The sequence below is a fragment of the Mustelus asterias genome, chromosome 8 (assembly GCF_964213995.1).
Source record: "Mustelus asterias chromosome 8, sMusAst1.hap1.1, whole genome shotgun sequence".
In the NCBI taxonomy this organism is placed as follows: domain Eukaryota; kingdom Metazoa; phylum Chordata; class Chondrichthyes; order Carcharhiniformes; family Triakidae; genus Mustelus; species Mustelus asterias.
Window position 1 is genome coordinate 70,748,718 of NC_135808.1, and position 23,845 is coordinate 70,772,562.

The 23,845-nt window shown below is 40.4% G+C and overlaps 1 protein-coding gene across 1 annotated transcript in view; it reads right to left on the reverse strand.

Annotated features, from left to right (window-relative positions):
- The window catches only part of LOC144497224 (zinc finger and BTB domain-containing protein 41-like), a 31,420-nt gene extending 12,226 nt beyond the window's left edge, over positions 1–19,194 (reverse strand). Inside the window, exons 1-5 of the mRNA XM_078218137.1 lie at positions 19,040–19,194; positions 6,666–7,955; positions 5,824–6,031; positions 3,776–3,845; positions 2,573–2,720 (exon numbers count right to left, since the gene is read on the reverse strand). Of these exons, the coding sequence (XP_078074263.1) occupies positions 2,573–2,720; positions 3,776–3,845; positions 5,824–6,031; positions 6,666–7,779 (1,540 nt within the window). The 5' untranslated portion in view covers positions 7,780–7,955; positions 19,040–19,194. The remainder of the gene's footprint in view (positions 1–2,572; positions 2,721–3,775; positions 3,846–5,823; positions 6,032–6,665; positions 7,956–19,039) is intronic.
- Positions 19,195–23,845: the final 4,651 nt, after the last annotated feature.

A 23,845-nucleotide genomic window follows, 5' to 3' on the forward strand; every position in this document is an offset into this window, starting at 1 on the left:
GTAATCACTGCATGGTGTGCTTAAATGTTTTAAACATTCAATGAGATCTCAGTCATCTTTTGTTCGATTATAGTCTAAAGCTGCTATCCAAGGGTACCTTGAGAACAACCAGATATTTTGTACAGAATATCTCCTCCATTAACATATGAAGTTCTATTCCGTACATTAATGGGGACTGGTGCCCACAATCCATTTCATCTCAGTGAATAATACCTTCCACAATGTTACTTTGTGCAAAAAGTTCATCCCAAACTTTTCTGATTTATTTTTTGTGAAGGAGGAGGTGAACAAATACAAACTAAACTGATTTTTTATAAAGAAAATAATTAGAAATCTAATTCCAGAGAATCAAGGGCGGACAATCAGTTTTCTTAATTCATTAATGAGATGTGGGCGTCACTGGCTAGGCCAGCATTTATTGCCCATCCCTAATTGTCCTCGAGAAGATGGTGGTGAGCTGCCTTTTTAAACCTCAGCAGTCCATGTGGTGTAGGTACACCCAGAGTGCTGTTCCAGGTAAGGAGTTCCAGAATTTTGACTCTATGACGGTGAAGGAATGGTGATATAGTTTCAAGTCAGGATGGCAAGTGACTCAAATGGGAACCTCCAAGTGGTGGCATTCCCATGTGTCTGCTGCCCTTGTCCTTCTAGATTATAGTAGGGCATGGGTTTGGAAGGCGCTGTCTAAGGAGCCTTAGTGAGTTGCTATAGTGCAGCTTGTAGATGGCACACACTGCTGCCACTGTGTCGGTGGTGGAGAGAGTGAATGTTTGTGGATGGGATGCCAATCAAGCTTCAAGTGTTGTTGGAGCTGCACTCATCCATTCATTAAGTGGAGAGTATTCCATCACATTTCGCTCATTAAAAAAGACATTACCTACTATTTGACTATTCAGAAAGCTAATGCGTTTAATTCCTTTCTTGAGGGAGGAATTTCAATTTGCTTAACAAAAACTGACAGTTTTTCCAAGAGGTCCTAACTTGTACTTCATTGATCAGGAAGAACTTGGATTTTAAAATGCTTTTACATTCCCCCAGGTGTCCTTTAGCAATTTGCAACCAATGGATTGCTTTTGCGTGCTACCACTTTACTTTCTTAAGTAGCATCATTGGATCTTTTAAGACTACCTCAGCAGGCAAAAAGCAAGCCTTACCTGAACATCTCATCTGAAAGTTATCTAAAAAATGCAGCAATTCACAGAAGTTTAGCTTAGATTACTTGGTCAAATCAATTATGGGAATAGAGCACATAATCGTCTGAAACATAAGCAAAAGTGCTCCCAACTGAACGAAGCAAACACAATTATATTCATAATGTAATTGCTTGGAAACTACATTTATTTCTGCTCAAATATGTTCTATGCTCTAGATCACAAAAATCAGACAAAGATACATATGTTTCATATTACTGTTAACTAGAAATTTGACTACAAGTGTTGATTATTATATCCCTTCTGTCTGCATTTAATGAGTAACAATTCAAACTAGCAGTGCAGTACAAGACTACATTTAATCTAGCAAACGGTTTATTGCATGTGGGGCAATTGTTGACCCACAGGTCCGGTAATGCTGAAGGGTAGGATCAGTTAAAATTACAGAATTATTGGGGCACATTCGGCTCATCGTGTCCATGCCAACTCTCCACTTCTTTACTCTCCACAATTTACCTTGTGCCACTTCCTCACCTTCTCCTTGTAGCCCTGCACATTCTTCCCTTTCAGATAATAACCCAATACCTTCTTGAATGCCTCAATTGAACCTGCTACACTCTCAGGTAATGCATTCCAGATCTTAACCACTCGCTACATGAAAAAGCTTTTCCTCATGTCACCATTACTTCTTTTGTCAATTAACTTAATTCTGCGCCCCATTGTTCTTGATCCTCCCATATCTACTTCATTCAGATCCCTCATGATTTTGAATGCCTCGAACAATTCTCCTCTCAACTTTCTCTACTCCAGGGAGAACAGTCCTAACTTATCCAACCTATATACAGAACTGAAATTCCTCATTTCTGGAGCCATTCGCATGAATCTTTTCTGCACACTCTCTAATGCCGTCACATTTTTCTGAAAATGTGGCACCCAGAACTGGATACAATACTCTAGTTGAGGCCAAACCACTGTTCTAATCAAGTTTAATATAATTTCCTTGCTTTTATGTGCTACGTCCCCATTGTTAAAGCCTAGATGCTCTATGCTTTATTCTCTGATCTCTCAACCTTTCCAGCCACATTCAATGATTTATGCACATATACACCCAGGATCCCTCAACTCCTGCACCCCCTTTAGAACTGTACTATTATTGTCACTCCGTGACAATCTTCCTACCAAAGTGAATCAGTTCACACTTCACAGCATTAAATTTAAATAAACTTCTGAATTGTAAGGACAAGATGCAAGTATACAAAGAGAAAAATGTGTGCTATAAAACAATGACATTGTAAAAATGGAACCACTTTCAGACTAAACTAAATGGCAAACACGAACAAAACTAGTTTTGGAATGAAATGATATCAAGTTTTTGGGTGATATTTCTCATTTAACGTTTTATTTGTCAGACTTATCCATACCCAGATGAAACTTTTCCTGATGTTTCAGTCTTGCAAATCTTGATTTGAAATGTTCCTCACAGTAACCACATTTGAATGGTTTATCCTGTGTGTGAAGGATCATGTGCTCCTCAAGATGAGGTCTCCGTGTGAAGGTTTTATTACATTGCTATGACCAAAAGAAAATGAAGAATCAACAGAAAAACTTACAATACTTCAAGTACTGCAAGCTGCTAACCCAAAGGGGTGACAGCAGTTTCTCTCTCGTACTGCTTATACTTGATTTAATTTAATTTACTATTGTCACATGTATTAAGTATACAGTGAAAAGTATTGTTTCTAGCACACTATACAGACAGGGCATACCATTCATAGAGAAGGAAAGGAGAGGGTGTAGAAGGTAGTGTTATAGTCAAAGCTAGGGTGTAGAGAAAGATCAACTTAATATGAGGTAGATCCATTCAAAAGTCTGATGGCAGCAGGGAAGAAGTCGGTTGAGTCAGTTGGTACGTGACCCGAGACTTTATCTTTTTCCCGACAAAAGAAGGTGGAAGAAAGTATGACCTGGGTGCGTGGGGTCCTTGATTATGCTGGCTGCTTTTCAGAGGCAGCGGGAAGTATAGACAGAGTCAATGGATGGGAGGCTGGTTTACGTGATGGACCTGGGCTTTGTTCACAACTTTTTGTAGTTTCTTGTGGTCTTGGACAGAGCAGGAGCCATACCAAGCTGTGATACAACCAGAAAGAATGCTTTCTATGGTGCATCTATAAACGTTGGTAAGCGTCGTATCGGGCATGCCAAATTTCCTTAGCCTCCTAAGAAAGTAGAGGTGTTGGTGGGCTGTTAAGAGTTAAGTCTTAACGATAGCATTGGCATGGAGGGACCAGGACAGGTTGTCGGTGATCTGGTCACATAGAAACCTGAAGCGCTCAACCATTTCCACTTCATCCCTGTTGATGTAGACAGGGGCATGTCCTCCTGAAGTCGCTTTCTGAAGTCGATAACTATTTCTTTCGTTTTAGTGATATCGAGATTATTGTCGTCGTACCAGTTCCCCAGATTCTCTAGCTTTTTCCTGTACTCGTCTCATTGTTTGAGATCCGACCCACTACGGTGGTGTCATCAGTAAACTTGAAAATTGAATTGGAGGGGAATGCCATTATGCATGCCATTCTTGGGTTTGGAAGATGGGTGGTAGGGAGATGGAACAGAAAAGAACTTACTTCACACTTCCAGGCTTCACTCTTCTTCTTTCTGGCAGCAAAAAACTCTTGTATGTTAGCTGGATGGAATCTGGAAACATTCACAAATCAGATAAATTAGTGTATGTTGCCATTACAAAATGATAATAAGGATAAAAGCACACTTTAAAAAACAAACAATTTTTGGCAAATATTTCACAGGGAGCCTTGTTCTAAATTTCAAATCCTCAACATTCTAAAAGGTAGCTAATATGAATATTTCATCTTCCCCTCATTCTTATGCTTGATGCTTTAACATATCTTAAGACCTAAACAGTTTTACATTTATTATATAGAGTATACATGGGGAATAATAAAAGTATTTAACCACTTCTCTAATTGTTTAGTCACTATTCCACATCTTGGTATAGCAAGCTGGTAAAACCACAAATGTACAAACATGGACGAAAGAGCTGAATTCCAGAAGTGAGGTGAGAGTGACAGACAGCCTTTGACATCAAGGCCGCATTCAACCAAGTGTGGTATCAAGGAGCCCTAGCAAAACTGGAATCAATGGGTATCAGGGGACAAACTCTCTGCTGGTTGGGGTCATACCTGGTACACAGGAAGATGGTTGTGGTTGTGGAGGGTCAGTCGTCTCAGCTCCAGGACATCTTTGCAGGAGCCCCTCAGGGTAGTGTCCTAGGCCCAACCATCTTTAGCTGCTTCATCAATGACCTTCCCTCCATCATAAGGTCAGAAGTGGGGATGTTCGCTGATGATTGCACAATGTTCAGCACCACTTGCGACTCCTCAGATACTGAAGCAGTCCATGTTCAAATGCAACAAGATCTGGACAATATCCAGGCTTGGACTGACAAGTGGCAAGTAATATTCGTGCCACACAAATGCCAGACAATGACCATCACCAACAAGACCACCGCCCCTTGACATTCAATGGTGTCACCATCACTGAATCCCCCATTGTCAACATCCTTGGGGTTACCATTGACCAGAAACTCAACTGGACTCACCATATAAACACAGTGGCTACAAGAGCAGGTCAGAGGCTAGGAATACTGCAGCGAGTAACTCACCGCCTGACTCCCCAAAGCCTATCCACCATCTAGATAGAAAGCAGAAGTCAGGAGTGTGATGGAATACTCCCTACTTGCCTGGATGGGTGCAGCTCCAACAACACTCAAGAAGCTTAACACCATCCAGGACAAAGTAGCCCGCTTGATTGGCACCACATCTTCAAACATCCACTCCTTCCACCACCGATGTTCAGTAGCAGCCATGCATATTACCTACAAGATGCATTGCAGCAATTCACCAAAGATCCTTAGACGGCACTTTCCAAACACACGACCACTTCCATCTAGAAGGACAAGGGCAGCAGATATATGGGAAAACCACCACCTGCAAGTTCTCTTCCAAGCCACTCACCGTCCTGAATTGGAAATATATCGCTGTTCTTTCGTAGTCGCTGGGTCAAAATCCTGGAATTCCCTCTCTAATGGCATTTTGCGTCAACCCACAGCACATGGACTGCAGCGATTCAAGAAGACGGCACACTACCACCTTCTCAAAGGCAAATAGGGATGGGCAAATAAATGCTGACCAGGAAGCGACACCTATGTCCCACGAATGAATAAAAATTTCACATTGCTGTTTGTGAAAATTTACTCTATGCAAATTGGTTGCCACGTTTTTATTATCACATACATAACGAAAGATCAAAAAATAGTTCACTGACTGTAAAGTGCTTCAAGACACCTGCATATGTGAAAGATACTACACAGTAAATAAATGCAAATTTCTCTTTTAAAGGAAGTGGGCAATTTTCTCAACATTTATTTATTAACTGTTTTAATGTTATTTGGGCACATTTGTCAATTTGAACAAAACAGATATGATCATAAAATAACTACATTGCTAAAATTTGCTACTAGTCCAAGAAAAATTGTAAAATGGTAACTACTGGTTCCCCTTTGACAAACCAAATGCAATTTGGCTACCATAAGAATACAGGAAACAGAGGGACATGCAAATACTTCAACGGGATATTTTTAACAGTTTACACTTACCTCCTCACGTGCTTTGCTAATGTTTTTTTGCTTGCATGTAGCTTGTTACAGAATGGGCATTTTTGTTCTTTTCTTTGAATAGCAGCTTGTGCATTATGCTTCTTTCTGTGAGCAGTTAAGTTGGATTTGGTGGAGTAACGCTGATTACAAATATCACACTCAAAAGGTTTCTCCCCTGTATGCACACGGGTGTGGCATTCATATTTTCCTATAAAATCCAAAATGCAATTAGGAATGTCAGGATACAAGATTATGGTACAGAAAATTTTCAGTAAATGGCTGATTACAACAGTCTATACATGTACCCAGCTCAATGCCCCATAGTGTGCAGCACATAGTTTTCATCCACAATAGACCCCACCACAGCAAGTTCCTGATCTCAGGTATGCCATCACAAGGGGAGTCGGCACTTCTTCATAATAAAATGAAAGAGGGAAACAAGCATTTGGGGGAAGGGGAGCAGATCATCAGTCAATAAACTAGAAGCAGATATCTGAAGAGGCGTACGCTTACTTGCCCAGTCTCACAGCTGCAGAATGGAACGCAAAGAAAAAATACACAAAATTGTATTCTAGTTATGATTACACATTTATTATTATTTTATGATTTTATATTACGTGATCAAGTATTGTAAAATGGAATTCTGTGCAAGTAAACATGTGACAAATGTTAGTTTTTAAAGTCACAATTGGTAAATTAAATTGAGATCACCCACTTTAGGTCAAATTTAAAATAATTTTAAACTCTCGATTTTGTTTCTACAAGGGAACCATATCCTACTAAATGGCAGCAACAGGCAACACAAATACCCAAAGAGAACAAGGACTGTTTGTCTTACCAACCTATTCGATCAAAACTTTTATCACATTTCGGACACTGGAGTGTTTTCTTGCTCCCAGTCTGTGAAATGACTGGATCTAGTTCTTTAGGAATATTTTGCTCAATTTCTTCCGCATTGAGGGCTTCATCCTCATCAGTTTCTTCATCATTTGCATCCTCCCTTCCCATTTCTTCCTCAAACTTTCCATCAACTCCTATTTCATCTTCACTCTCTATTCCATCACTATCATCATGCTTCTCCGTGTCACTACCATTTTTACTGGAATATTCATCTTCAGTCACATCTGTGTTTTCATCATTACTTTTACTCTCAAACTTTGCTGGACACTTGCGAGTACGAGTCGACCACCTCCTTGTAGAAAGTTCAATCTGTGCCACATCAGCACATTCTTCTTGCTCAACAGAACTGGCACCATGAGCTTTAGCTATATGGTTTTCTAGGGACTTTTTGTAACAGAAACTTTTACTGCAGAAGGTGCATACATTTTGTGATTTGGCAGTAGGTTCAAGAGAATTATTTTCTTCGAAACGCTGGTCATTTTCAATGAACAAGTCTGTTTGGGTTGACCTGGACACATTTTCATTACCAGTCAATAATTTAACTGCATCTATAATGTCTAGAAACTGTGCCGCTTCCAAAACTGAAGGGATATCATTTTCCTGGATAAAGAACTCAGACGTGTACAGAAATTCCAACAAGTGATGGAAAACATAGTAACTTACATGGTCCAATTGGATACTATCCATTTTTGGGTTTTTGCTTAAACAAGCATGGAAATAACTGCTACCCACTGCAACAACCACCTTATGGGCACAAAAATGCTTCCCTTCTACCATGATAACCAAGTCACAGAAAGGTGACTGCTTGAGTCGATCATCGTTCATATACTTCAACAGATTTTTGTTATGCAGCAGTGACCTCAGATGAACAATTGGTGAGGGTGACCCTAAAGGAACATCTATATTGTCTGCAACATTTGAAAGGCCTTGTATTGATCTGGGACCATAGCAGAGATTTTCAAATTTTGTGGTTTGTAAATCTAAGAAAACGTCTTTGCAGGCTGCTCCAGTTAAACTTGAACTAGTTTTATGAGAAATGTCAGTATTTTGAGACATGGTGTTTATGAAAATTGCAGCAGCCGTTCGACTTCTCAGTCTGCCGACAGATAGTGGAATATCATTGTAGAACAAAAATATGTTCTTTTAATACAAAGTTTGCTTGTAACCATAACTGATATTAGATGATCTCATACTTCATAATCTTCTTAGTCTGGGTCTGATATTCATCAAGCCTGCAAGAAAATCACCCAAACAGATTATTACAATAAGAAAGGCCTTTGAGTGTTGCAATGAATACTAGTTAACTGAATATTTAAAAAGGGCTTATGCAGAGTTAGTAACTGGTACAATACTGAGACAAGAGTTGGTTAACGATCTCATTGTAAAGGATCTAGGGCAGAGTGATCATAACAGAACATAATTTCACATTTGGTTTGATGATGAGAGACTTAATCTAAAATAAAGACAATTCAAAAGGTATGAAGACAGTTGGCTAAAGTGGACTAGGAAAACAGATTAAAAGTGAAGACAATAGAAAAACAATTAAAGAATTTTAAGGAAAAATTTCCTAATTCTCAAAGACATGCCATTGAGAAAGAAAGTAGGAAAACCATGTAAGGCTAGCTCAGGAAGTAGAAAATTGAAAGAAAAAGCATATAATGTTGTAAAGATTAGTGATAGGCCAGAAGATTCAGATTTTTTTTAGAAACCAGAAAAGGATGACTTAAAAATAGGGAGAAAGTAGATTATGAAAGCAAACTAAGAAATTCAAAAAGACAGTAAGTTTCGCCGAGTATATAAAAAGGAAGAGAGTAGCTAAAGTAAATGTTATATCCTTAGAGGATAAGCCTGAGGAATAAATAATGGCAAACAAGGAAATGGCGCAGACAAAATAAATAGCTTGGTCTACTCCTGCTCCTAGTTCTTATGTCCTTATTGTATTTAATTTCATAGCAGGAGACAATAAAAGCCTCCAAATAAGAGTATAAAATCAATGTGCAAAAGGGAGGGTAAATGTGCAGGATTATGGCGATAGGGTGGAAAGGAGGGCTGGGGGGAGATGCTCTTACAAAGAGGTGGTGCAGACTCAATGGGCTAAATGGCCTCTTTCTGCACTGCAGGAATTCTATTAAAAAAAGGACAAACTAATGGGTCATAATGTTGACAAGTCCCCCAGATCTTTGGTCCTAAAAAAACTGGCTGCAGTGATACTGGATGCATTAGCTTGAATCTTCCAAAATTACCCAAATTTGGAAAGGTCCTGGCAGACTGGAAAACCATAAATATAACACCCATGTTCAAAAAAGTAGGGCGACAGGAAAAAATATACAATAGGCCAGTTAGCTTAACATTTGCAAATGAACGAAGGAGGCAACAGCAGGGCATTCAGAAAATCATACCATAGGTCGAATATTCTTTATCCATACATCTGAAAACCAAACACGTCCAAAATCCAAACCTTTTTTTTTGAATGCCTGTGCAGTTAATTTATATGCTAATAAAGCAAAATAATATATTACAGATGTAAAAATGTTAACAGATAGGAAAATAGGATAAGCGTGTTGGCAAATGGAAAAATAACTTAGTATTTGTACTAGGGCTGGCCTCGGCCTAGGCTAAGTTACGAGGCCGAGGTTGACCGTATGGTAGATCCAAAAACCGAAAACGTCTTATCGAAATGCTATTGATCGCTAGGATTTCGGATAAAGGATACTTGATATATATGTAATCAAACAGAGCCAACATAGTTTTATGAAAGGGAAATCATGATTGACAAATTTGTTAGAGTTCTTTGAGAAATGCACTTGGTGGATAAAAAGGAACCAAATGATAAAGCGTATTGGATTTTGTCATGCCAAGACGACAATGAATTTATAAACAAAGAAAACAAAGAACAATACAGCACAGGAACAGACCCTTCAGCCCTCCAAGCCTGCACCGATCATGTGTTCCTAACTAGACCATCCGTTTATATCCCTCTATTCCCAGTGTGTTCATGTGGCTAAATGGTCTTAAATGATCCTAGCATGTCTGCCTCAACCACCTTGCTTGGCAGTGCATTCCAGGCCCCCACCACCCTCTGTGTAAAATACGTCCCCCGCATATCTGTATTGAACTTTGCCTCCTTACCTTGAACTTCTGACCCCTGGTTTGTCATTTCTGACCTGGGAAAAAGCTTCCAACTGTTCACCCTATCTATGCCCTTCATAATTTTATAAACTTCTATTAGGTCACCCCTCAACCCCTGTCTTTCCAGGGAGAACAACCCTAGTTTATTCAATCTCTCCTCATAGCTAATCCCCTCCAAACCAGGCAACATCCTGGTAAACCTTTTCTGCACTCTCTCCAAAGCCTCCACGTCCTTCTGGTAGTGTGGCGACTAGAACTGGACGCAGTATTCCAAATGCGGCCGAACCAACATTCTATATAACTGCAACATCATATGCCAACTTTTATACTCTAGGACCCGTCCAATAAAGGCAAGCATGCCATATGCCTTCTTCACCGCCTTTTCCACCTGTGCTGTCACCTTTAAGAAACTGTGGACTTGCACACCCAGGTCCCTCTGTGTGTCTATACTCCTGATGGTTCTGCCATTTATTGTATAGCTCCCCCTTACATTAGATCTACCGAAATGCATCACTTCGCATTTATCTGCATTAAATTCCATATGCCATTTCTCCACCCAATTTTCCAGCCTATCTATATTCTGCTGTATTCTCTGACAATGTTCATCAGTATCCGCAACTCCAGCAACCTTTGTGTCGTCCGCAAACTTACTAATCAGACCAGCTACATCTTCTTCCATATCATTTATATATATCACAAACAGCAGAGGTCCCAGTACAGAGCCGTGCGGAACACCACTAGTCACAGACCTCCAATCAGAAAAAGACCCCTCCACTGCTACCCTCTGTCTTCTATGGCCAAGCCAGTTTTGTACCCATCTAGCTAGTTCACCTTTGATCCCGTGAGATTTAGCCTTTTGCACCAGCCTGCCATGAGGGACCCTGTCAAATGCTTTACTAAAATCCATGTAGGACGACATCCACGGCCCTTCCCTCGTCAATCATTTTTGTCACCTCCTCAAAAAACTCAACCAAATTTGTGAGGCATGACCTCCCTTGTACAAAACCATGTTGTCTATCGCTAATGAGATTACATCTATATCAGCTTGGCTACTTATTAAAATTATATTTTAAATATATAATGGGCAAGACTTTACACTGACTGAAGCCACAACTGGCTACGAATCACAAAATGAATTTCTTGCCTTTAGAAAACCACAAACTTGTTGGCTCTAAAACTGCGCTTATACCTCCGTGACTGCAAAATTCCAAGGATGTACACAAAGACCCCTTTACGTTTCTGAAGCTAAGCCCCAGCCAATGGAGATGAGCTCTTTGCAAGGACAAAAGGACCCTGAACCTCTGGTAAACATATTATTGGATGAGACATTAACCTTCTCAAGAATCCAGTCCAGGAATATACATCCTTCAGCCCAACCAAGGGGAAGAATTGGGATTTGTCACGTGGCACTCCCTTCCAAAAAAGCTACTAGAACCTGTAATATTGCCTGTGGAGCTGAAGGAGTCATTCTGCCTTCTTTCATCAACCAAATAATAGCAGAACCAGAGCTGTAACCCGGTTTAAATTTTCTGCCCCCTCATCTACACTGTTTCTTTACCAGTGCATACTGCAAGACTAATTCGTCTCCCATCAAGGCTGACAGTGCTACTCGAAAAGTGGATGACTCCACATCAGCTGCAGCCCACTAACCTCTCTGAAGGTATAAACCATTGGCCTTTTGATTCTGGATTCTGAATGCGCATGAAACAAATCTTATTTTATCTGTGGTCTTTTCCCTGTCCTTCTTTCCTTATCTGTCTTTTGTTGTACGAACACTATTAGGGGGGGGAATCAAAAACACCTTTCTGTTTGCAGATGCTGAGAGGAGAAATCAGGGCTGTTTTAAATTAAACACCCTCTCCTGCATACCAATTCTAAAAGGCATTCAATAAGGCGCAACATCAAAATTACTTCACAAGAGCTCATAGGGCTAGGGTAATATACCATACATACTTGTGTACAAGTCAAATTTTTGAGATCCATTCTTTAGGCAAAACATTAAGGGGCTTAAATGTTCACAGAGGTAATGTTTTCAAGGGGCTTACTTTTAACTAAAACATATCCACCCAGCACACCTACCATGGCTCTCAAAAGAATCCACAACGTAGTGGGGGAAGTGGCACCCATATCAGCCATTTCATGTCTCTTTCTTCCTGTGCTTTTATTAATGAGCCTTCCTTAACACCTGCAACCCAGAGGAGGCAGCAGCAGCAACGGCTGGGTCTGCATGACTCCCAGCCCTTAACCCAGTGGTTCCCAAACTTTTTCACTGGGCCGCACTTTCGGAATAAAAATTTGCTTGCGCCACACCAAATTTTTTACTGATAAGTACATTCAAAAACAAAAACAAACAACTCCTAGCAGTGCTTGATTCATAACATAGAACACAACTACTTTATAATATGATCATGGGACATCCAGAAAGTATAAAACAATCACTTTGGAAAAATATCTAATCCATGTTTAAATGTTTCTTTGATTGTCCTTGAATCTTCCCACCACACTTGCCATCCTCTCTTGCTGCACCAGTGTGGCGCGCCGCACCCTTTGGGAACCACTGTCTTAACGCATGTCTAGGCACAGGTGAATGCACTGAGTCAACATTCGTAAGGGCCTGATTGATAAGGCCTGAGCCTCCCCCCTCACACTCCCCAGGCTGAGGGCATTGAGGACCAGAAAATTTGTTTATTTAAAGTTTGCTTTGGAATTTGGTCCTTACATCCGGTTTCCAACTTTTATTTATCCACATATATTGTTTTATCTACACCACAAAACATAGATTACAAAGGTACACGCAACATCAAAAATAATGTACGATTATCCCATGTTTGTTTGCAACATTCAGCTGAGGTGCAGGTGGTTTGTCCATCCCATCTCACCTCAGGTACTAATGGAGAAAAGAGGCTGCGAGAGGTGCAGGGGCCTAGGCTGTTTCCACGTGCGCTGTTCATTACTCTTCTCCGAATGTGAAGTTTCACCCCACAAAAATCAAAATCAATCAACATTCTTCCAACCTTTATTGACAAACACAAATTGGAGGAAATATGGTATGTGAAACTTTAATATATTCATGAGATGTGGGCATCATTGGCTAGGCCAGCATTTATTGTTCGTCCCTAATTTCCCCCAAGAAGGTGGTGGTGAACTGTCTTCTTGAACTGCTGCAGTCCATGTGACGTAGGTACACCCACAATGCTGTTAGGTAAGGAGAGCCACAATTCTAACCTAGTGAGAGTGAAGGAACAGCCATGGATTTCCAAGTCAGGATGGTGTGTGCCTTGGAAGGGAACTTTCAGGTGAAGGTGTCCCCATGTATCAGCTGCCCTTGTCCTTCCAAATGGTCGGGGTCATGGGTTTGGAAGGTGCTGCCTGAGGAATCTTGAGTTTTAAGGAATAATAAATTGAGGGTTTGATGTGATTGCAGAGATTATACTTTGGGTCTGAAATTTTCAGGCTTTCATACTGAAAATGGAGGATCAACTTTGACATGCGATAAATGAAAACTACATTTTTTAGGCTAAAAATCATGGGGTCAACTTTTACATGAGTGTATACAGTACTAACATTAATAGAGGATTGGTCATCTTGCAAGAAAAGGAGCTGGAAGAACAGAGTAATTTTCAGATTGGCAAACAAATGGGACGCCACAGAAATTAGTGGTGGGAGCTCAACTGTTTAGTCTGTATTAATAACTTGGATGAAGAGACGAAGTTATTGCTGACAATACAAAGACAGGTGGGAAAGCAAGTTGCAAAAAGTTCAAAAGAAATCTGAAAGAGGATGTAGAATGGTAACATGATAAATAATATTTGCAGATGGAGTTAAATGTGGGAAAATATGAGGTTACCGTCTTTTGGTAGGAATAAAAATGCAATACATTAAATAGAGATTATACAATTCTGCAGTACAGACGGATCTGGGGGTCATTATACATGAATCATTAAAAGTCAGCATGCAGGTACAGCTAGTAATAGGAAGGCAATAAGAATGTTGGCCTCTATTGAAAGGCTGGGGATGGCGGCGGGGAGGTGGGGGAGGGATGAGCTGTCAAAGTAGATAAGTATAGGGCATTGTTCAGAGTCTTGTATATTGTTTTGGTCTCCTTATTTAAAGGATATACTTGAATTGGAGGTAGTTCACAGTAGGTTCACTAAGCTGATGCCAGGGATGAAGGAGTTTTCTTATGAGGAAAGGTCGAGAAGATTGGATCAATACTCATTGGAGTTTAGTAGAATGAGAGGTATCTTATTGAAATATAAAATTCTAAATGGCTTAGCAGAGTAGGTGCTGAGAAGGTGTTTCCCCTGTTGGCAATCGAGAACTAAGTGGCATAATTTCAGAATAAAGGATTAGCATTGAAAAGGGAGAGGAGGAAGAATTTCTTCCATCAGAGGGTCCTGATTCTTTGGAGTGCTCTACCCAAGTGAGTTGTAAAAGCTCAGTCATTCAATATATTCAAGGTCAAGATGGGCAGCTTTTTAAACTATAGGGGAGTCAAGGTTTTGGGAAATAGGCAGGAAAGTAGAGCTGAGACCAAGTTCCAATCAGCCGTGATATTATTGATCTTATATTTTTATATTTCACGATAACAGTGATAATTAATATCCCCTAACTCACCTGTTTTAGAACAACGAAACAAATAATTGTGTTTTATTTAATTACCCCTTTCACGTCAATAGAATATATTTAGATCTATATTCTAAAAGAAAGTTAGCTACTTGCTTAAAACCACTTATGTAGTTTGTGCAAGAATTTTACAAGACTCTTGAAGAGCAATGTCTTTATAATGTGAGAAATTGAACTAAAAAGAAAATAAAATGGATATTTTTGACATTACTATAAATTCAATGACACAAGTTACCTAAATTACTAAGCTTTTGTCAAAGAATACAATTTATTTAGTAAACATTTTTCATTCATCCTGCCAGAACACGAGATGGGAACATGAGTAAACCATACGGTCCCTCAAACTTGTTCTGACATTTAGTAAGATCATAGCTAACCTTTGACCTTGACCCCTTTGTCCCCAATTCACCTAGAGCCGAAAAAACTAACCATCTCAGCCTTGAACATACTCAATGACTGAGCATCCAAAGCCCTCCTAAATAGAGAATTTCCAACATTCTCAACCCTCTAGTGAAAACTGCTCCTCACACTATGTCTAGTTCTTGACTCCAACTAGGGGAGACAACCTTCCAGCATCTACCCATTAACACCCCCACCATTCTTGCATGTTTCAATGAAATCAACTTTCATTTATTCTAAATTCCAGAGAATAGAGGTCCATTTTACTCAATCTCTTTTCATAGGACAGCCATATCCTTCCCTGGGTAAGGAGCCTAAAACTGTGTACGGTACTCCAGTGGCGGTAAAAGTATAAAACGTATTTTTTGACAAATATATTTAAATAACCTTACATAGAACAAAACACTTCCAATAGGGTTTTAATTCAAAGCTATCTTTCATAAATGCTACATTATTTCAAAGAAATACAGTTTTTTAAAATCATTTTATTACAACAGCTATGTTACAAGAATTAGTCTTCCATATAAACTCTGGTTGAAATGCAGAGTTCAGGAAAGTTCCGGCTTTTAAATCTGGCCTGTCCTATGGTAAGTACTTAAAATAAGGTGAAAAGCAAACTACAGCATCAAGAATGCCAACAGTCATAGGAGTAGGATTATTGTGCACCTGCCTGTGCTCAACAAGTGTTTATTTATAGTTTATTTATTTGTCACAAGTATGCTTACATTTACACTAATGGTGTTACTGTGAAAATCCCCTTTGTGTTTGCAATTACGATAAAAACAGAAATTCTGGAAATCCCTTGGTCTGGCAGAAACTGTTGCGATAGAAAGAGTTAGCGTTACAAGACTGTGATCATTCATCAAAATTAGTACCGAAGACTCTTGTTTCTCTCTCTCTCCACAGATGTTGCCATATCTGCTGAGTATTTCCAGCATTTTCTGTTTTTATTTTGGATATCCCGCATCTTCAGGGTTTTGCTGTTGTCTAAAATTTAAAGTTTGCACTATAGAAACCAATGAAGGAACAAGTACAAGACTACCCTCAAAGAAAATTAGAGGATGAGAAACAAACTGCATGCAATCAAAAAAAAGCAATGAAATCTCACTGAAGGCTGCATTAGTCTAACTTAGTGGGAAGTATAAAAATGCTCTAATTCTCATCATCGAAGGGCGTAGTAGCTAGTCTGGCAATGACAGCAAGTTTCTGATCTACAGATGCCCAATTCTTTACATTAAAAAATTAGATCATGAGCAGACAATCAGACAATTCAGCTATACTGAGCCTCACAACCAAGTCCAATTCTGTCCTCATCCAACAGTAACTGGTGTGCATTCAGGTCACCTGATAGCAACCAGGTATGTGAATCCTATTTGACTTTCCCTTATTAATTGAATGCCACTTAAGACCGATTGCTTCTCAGGCTAAGATCACCAAATTTAGCACAGGATCAAATCTGTAAAGAATGTGCTGTAACTGGCTGAGTTATGCACAGTCTTAACTGAGCTGAGCTATTCATGGAGACTCACTTTGATAACATTCATTGTTATTCTTATAGGCCAGGGAAGTTCAGCACTCAGGTAACCATTGGTTGCAAGGATATTCATTAATTCATTTGCTATCCTGAATAACCATTTAGAGCAAAACAATGACTTACATGCCTTTCATTTAGATTGCTTGGTTTAGAAAGTTAGATTCTAATAATTTAAGTAGAAATACTTAAATCATTATCGCTCTTTTTAGCTCTCTGAGCATACCATATGTAATAAGGAATTTTAACGTGACAGCCAAGAAACACATATACTGATACACAGGAATCAGACTTGCCCAATTAGTTCAGAATATTAACTAAAATTCAGAGGCTAGGAATCAGGAACTGGTCAGAACAATCCATACTGAATTCATAAAACACAGACTGACAGAAACCGGACTTCATTTTGGGGATGCATTTGTGAAGTAATGATCGGCAGTTCTCGAATACTCATTTTAAGAGCAAGAGGTAACAGAACTACTAAATTCAGACAAACGAAGCAGGCAAGTGGTGCGCAGTAAAGAACTTGGAACTGTAAAGGATATGTTGCACAGGGGAATATCATGCATCAGAAAATAGAAAAGGGCACCATCAGAGGAAAGGTGCGTTTCAGGAGCAGAAAAGTGACAGGTTCATGTTGGCTGCTATTTCACCAGAAATTTAAATCCCGACATTCAACCTCCTGTTTCCAAGGACACAAGTTAATAGAAGGCTGCATTCAAAACTTGGGATTTAACTGGAATTACAGAGGTGGCCTCAGTCACTTATTCAGTATGCAATAAACAATTGCAATGTGCTGAAAAAAATTACCTTTCCAAATAGCCAAAATATCTCTGCGCAGATTGATAGGTTGCCAGAGAAAAAGAATGCCTGCCATGTCTTAATGCTTGGGAAAATAGCCACTTTTTCAGCCACTCAATTGTTTAAAGCTTTATTTCCTTGCACTCAAAAGTAAGCAATGTAAAGAACTGAAGAATATTTGTTACTTAACCTCAGCATCAAGCGCTCCAATAGCCAGGTCTTGCACATACACAAGGCTGACACCCCAAAAACATGTTTGAACCACATTGCTTTGCTGCAATTAAAATTAGTTATCCAATAATTTAAATTAAGCAACTTTCAATTAGAGTCATAGAGGTTTACAGCATGGAAACAGACCTTTAGACCCAACTTGTCCATACCACCCTTTAAAAACCCCTAAGCTAATCCCAGTTGCCCACACTTGGCCCATATCCCTCTATACCCATTTTACCCATGTAACTATCTAAATGCCTTTTAAAAGACAAAATTGTACCCACCTCTACTACTACCTCTGGCAGCTTGTTCCAGACACTCACCACCTTCTGTGAAAAAATTGCCCCTCTCACCTTAAAAGTATATGGGTAGCAGCAGCACTCCATTTCAAGCAATCCTTATTTCAGTACTCTTAACATAATTAAACATCCCAAGGCATTTCACAGGAACATTAACAAAATTTGGCTCCAAGCCACAAAAGGAGATATACCTGATCAAAAGCTTAGCCAAAGAAGCAAGTTTTAAGGAGTGAACCAAGACAGTGAGGCACAGAGGTTTAAGAAAGGAAATCCGGAGATTAGGGTCCGAGCAGCTGAAAGTCACGTACATCAATTGTAGAGCGAATAAAATGAGGGCTGTTCAAACGTCTTGCACAATTACAGTGCTGGATTGGTTACAGAGCGGTGCTACTATAAATCATCGAGTTCAGGGATGATGGGTAAACAGGACTTGGTGCAAGTTGGGTCATACACAAAGTTGTGGATGACCTCAAGTTTACATAGGGTAAAAAGTGGAAAATCAGCCAAGAGTGAATTAGAATGGGTCAAGGTAACGATGTGGGTTTCAGCAGTAAGTGGAAGTGGAAATAGTGGAGTAATGGTGCAGATGTGTCAGGAACTCATCTCGCAGATCGAACACAGCACCAAAGATTGCAAACAATCTGGTTCAAAGTCTCAAGACAGTTGCCAAGGAGAGGAATGGAATCGATAACTCTCTTACAATCTTAGTTTGGCACTGCAAAACCCGCAACCAGTTCAAAATTGGGTTGTGATATCCTGCTCTCATCGCAGCCACCAGGGCGTCAGAACTTCCATCCCATCAGCTTGGGCTGGGTTCATACCAAGTTCAGGGAAGGGTTGCTCACTGAGACAATAAGTCCAAGCTCAATACCCTCCCACTAAGGCAATAGAAAATATGGCACCATCACCTTCCACTGATATGAAAGCTGTGCCTTGTCAAGCCCTGGTCTCGGCAAGACTCAGCCCACAGATGAACAGAGTTTGTTGTGCAAGTGGGTACACCAAGATACGGAGAGTCACACTGAGCCAGCTCTGCTTTAAGAGCAGAAACGCCAGGCTGACATCGTAGTTCCCCAAACATTGACGGGGATACAACACAGGTCAGGGCCCCGCCTTCCATCTGCCTCCCGGAGCAGAGCCCCGGACTCAGTAAAGCGGCCCAGCAGGGCCCTACCGCCCCAGTCCGGGGTCCCCTGCGGCCCGGATTCCCTCCTCGTACCGCCCGCCACCCTGCAACAAGGCCCGATCCCATTGGCTGCTCCGCCGAGCCCGAGCCCCGCCGCTCGCGCTCCCCTTTTACTGGTTTTTATTTTCAAACCTTTGTTTCCGCTCGCGGCCAAAACCAGGAGAACGCCGGGTGCCCCGCGCATGCGCGGCCGGCGGCCCGGTGCCCCGCACATGCGCGGAATGTGTCTGGGAAGAGCCTAAGGTTAAGTCAAGGCAGCTTGGCAGCTATGTGATTGCTGAAGTTGCAGAATATTCCCGATTGGTAAATTGGCAGCACCTATATTAAGGTTACATCACAGATGGAGGCCATCGTGCCAGTGCCAGCTCTTTGCAAGTGTAACTGGCATAGCCCCACTCCCTTGCCATTGACCACAGACCAATCTCCATAGCTCTGCATATTCTGCGACTGACAAAGGGTCATCTTGACACGAAACGTTGGCTCTACTCTCTCTCCGCAGATGTTGTCAGACCGACTGAGATTTTCCATCATTTTCTGTTTTGTTTCAGATTCCAGCATCTGCAGTATTTTGCTTTTAGCTCTGCATATTCTTATGCTTTAGATCCAATTCCCTTTCGAAAATCATCATCGAATCTGCCTCTGCCGCACATTCAGACAGTGCATTCTAGATCCTAACCTCCTGCTGCATAAGTTACTTTAAAAAAAGCGGAGGTGATGGCCTAGTGTTATTATCGCTCGACTATTAATCCAGAAACTCAGCTAATGTTCTGGAAACTCGGGTTTGAAACCCGCCACGGCAGATGGTGGAAGTTGAATTCAATAAAAAAAATCTGGAATTAAGAATCTACTGATGATCATGAAACAATTGTCGATCGTCGGAAAAACCCATCTAGTTCACTAATGCCCTTTAGAGAAGGAAATCTGCCATCCTTGTCTGGCCTACATGTGACTCCAGAGCCACAGCAATGTGGTTGACTTTCAACTGCCCTCCAAGGGAAACTAAGGATGGGCAATACATGCTGGCCAGCCACCAATGCCCATGTCCTATGTATGAATAAAAAAAACTTTTCTCATGTTGCCTTTGCTTCTTTTCCCAATCTCTTTTGGTTCTCAATACATAGGGAAATTGGATCAGTTTCTTCCTAGCACCTCTGTTAGGGCCCCTTTGTGATTTTAAACACAATGAAAATTGGTGCATGGAAGCCAACGTGCCTGAGGAGACAGAAAAACAAATACTGCCAATGCAAATCAGATATAAATGCTGGAAATACTCAGCATGTAAGGCAGTATAAATGGAGAGAGAAACAAAGTTAACATTTCATATCTGTGACTTTCCATGAAAACTTAAAAAATTGTATTGCATCATGCCCAGTGAAGGCATGTCATATTCTTGACACAGTGACTGAGTTCATATGGCAGTTTCTGGAATTGTGTGTTATTAGTTTAAAAAGGAAACTGATGAAAGGGATTTGATTGGTAGTGGGAGGTGCTGGGAGCTCCCAATGGACTGGACATGTGGAATTCACAACTGCCATTATTTGAAACTTACTCAAAACACAGAATCAATGGACTCCTAAACTCCAGGTCCGGATTTGCAGCTCAACAAAGAAAGGCTCAGAAGACCAGTTATCCACTAGTTAAGTGTACAAGGCTACCATCTATCTCCTATTTTATATCAATGGCCTCTCAGCTTCAAGCCATTCAGGATAGAAAATGGCTATTGACCATCTTATCAAAGCTGGCTTTTGATACCAAGGTATTTTTTGTTATCTCAAGACCCAGAAGAGTCTTGGGCAGACTGCAAATAATATTGACAACTGCTGAAGAGAAAGGCTGTGCCATCTTTGCCTTTCCAGAACCATGAGTTATCAGTCTGTCTGAGACCCAGGCTCCAAAAATATCCACACATAATCAAGCAGTCAAAGTACCTAACCTGTTCCAGTTTCAAAGTTCACCTAAGAAACAACCTCCTGGATAACCTCCAAGAAACCTCACAACCTGCTGTTGGCTCTTCACTTTATAAGACTCTCACTTCAACTTTAAATCACAAATCCATTCAAGAAACCACAGGCCAGCCTCATGGGGGTTTGGAAATCATAAATCAGAGACTGAATTACCTGTAATCAGTAAACGAGCATGATAATTACTATATCCAATCTTTGCGTGTGCATGCATGAGTGAGACTGAGTGTGTGACTTTGTGTTAATTCAGAATAAATGTGTGAGAATAAATAAAATTTATTATTTTAAACTCTTGGAAGCTTACTGCTGTATTTATGCTCCAAGGGTAAGAAAAGACAGTCTTTCCATACAAAAAGTACTGATTACCGATGGTAAGAAAGCAAATGCATTCTATCTGTGACAAATATTAAATGATTTGAGCATTTGAGGGGAACTTGCCCTGGTTTACCATTGTCCTCTTCTTTCTATTTGCGGTATCCAAACATAGGATCAAGAATTGAGGTTGCCAGAAATTAAAATATGGTTGCAGCTCAAAATCAAAACTGGAAAAGAAAACAGAAAATTACCACTATGCAGGCCAAGGCAGCATCTGTTGTGAGAAGAAACAATTAATGGCATAATTTTAACTCCTTCAAAACCCATCCATTTGTGGAGAGTTAAAAACCAGACAAGTTTTCTGGTCAATGGACTTTCATCAGAATTGGTAAATGTTTTGAGATGAACACATGATCTAAAAAATGCAAAGCCAGAAAATGACAGATGGTGCTTGACCTGAAGTGCGTTGTCAGAATTTCCTATTTTTGTTTCAGATTTCTAATATCTGCATAAATTTACCTTTGTTTTTGCCCAATTTTTTGAATATTAGTTCATGGGAAGTGGTAGCGAGTAGCCTTCTTGAACCGCTGCAATCCATCTGTTGTAGGTATGCCAATACAGTGCTGTTAGGAAGGAAGTTTCAGGGGTTTGACTCAGTGGCAGTGAAAGGACAGCAGTATAGTTCCAAGTCAGGAGTTCTGTGACTTGAAGGAGAATGTGCAGGTGATGGCGTTTCTATACGTTTGAGATCATGAGTTTGGAAAGTTCAGTCAAAGGAGCCTTTGCAAGTACCATAATGTATCTTGTAGTTGGCACATAGCTGCTGCCACAATCTGGTGATGAAAATGAAGGTTTAAGCCAGTGGTGGACTGTCAATCAAGTGGCTACTTTGCCCTGGATGGTTTTGAGCTTCTTTAGTGTTGGAGCTGTAGTCATCTAGGCAAGTGTAAAATATTCCATCATACTCCTGACTTGTGTCTTGTAAGAAGTTTAACAACACCAGGTTAAAGTCCAACAGGTTGGACTTTAACCTGGTGTTGTTAAACTTCTTACTGTGTTTGCCCCAGTCCAACGCCGGCATCTCCACATTGTGTCTTGTAGGCAGTGGACGGGCTTTGGGAAGTCAGGAGGTGAGTTACGAACTGCAAAATTCCCAGTCTCTGATCTGCTTTTGAGGCTACAGCTTTTATAATCACTGGTCCAGTTACCTTTCTGATCAAAGGTAACTCCCAGGATGTCGCTAGTGGGAGATTCAGCGATGGTAATATAATTGAATGTCAAGGTTGGACGGTTAGTTTCTCTGCTGTTCAAGATGGTCATTGCCTGGAATTCATCTGGCATGAATGTTGTCCAGTTCTTGCTGCATATGGATATGGATTCCTTCATTATCTGAGCAGTTTTGAATACAACTGAACACTGAAATCTTTAGCAAACATTCCTATGTCTGGCCTTTCTTTGGAGGAAAGGCCATTGATGTACCAGCAGAACAGTGGCAGATTTATAGTTGATGGGTCCCTCTGCACAGCTTCATTTTCAGGGGCCCCAAATCTCTATCAATAACAATTTATTGTTAACAGTTTACTGATATGGAAAAGACCCTGTACTGCTATCGGATACTTTACATGATAAATAACATATGGTACTGTGAATACATTTATTTTAGAGAAGTGATTGGATACTAAAAGCTTGAGTTTATAGTCAAAGAACTGTTGGAAGCGCGAATTGTACATTACTCCATAAACCTTTTCGACAAATCCCATGCTGAACAAATTCACCTTTATAGAAACGTGAATATTTTCCTCTACTTCTTGATTCAGACATCAGATGCTGTTTCTCTATCTCATCTCACATGCTCTATGATAATTTTGTATCATGCTTCTATACTCATTTGTATCTTTCACACCAGCCATTAGATCCCAGAGAAATTTTACTCAGTCTTGCAAATATTGGCCAAATGGTTGGTTATATTCTAATTGTAGCAACTATTATTCAGGCAAAAGTTCATTGGGTATGGAAACATTTTATTGGAATTAACGCTTGTGTGTTAGGGTTGCATGGTGGCACAGTGGTTAGCACTGCTGCTTCACAGCGCCAGGGAACCGGGTTCAATTCCCAATTTGGGTGACTGTCTATGCAGAGACTGCATGTCCTCCCTGTGTCTGCGTGGGTTTCCTCCAGGTGCTTTGGTTTTCTCCCACAGTCCGAAAGATGTGCTGGTTAGGCGCATTTGGCCATGCTAAATTCTCCTTCAGTGTACCCAATCAGGCACTGGAGTGTGGCGACTAGGGGATTTTCACTGTAACTTCATTGCAATGTTAATGTAAGCCTACTTGTGACCAATAAATAAACTTTTACTTTACTTTGTGCTGTTGACAAATACTTCTGTGTGCACTAGATCTGTCCAGTGATCAGTTTTGGGGCACCTGTCATTCAGGGGCCCTGTGCCATAGCACGTTTGTTTCATGGTAAATCTGCCACTTCAGCAGAATGTCTAATGTCCTGGGGCTGAAATGATTGGCTTCCAACAATCATAACCATTTTCTTTGTGGCAGGCTCCAACTGTGGAGAATATCCAACCCTCATTCCCATTGACTTCAATTTTCCCGGGGCTCCTCGATGCCATATATAAATCTTCAAAACGTTAAAAAAATGACTTACTTAA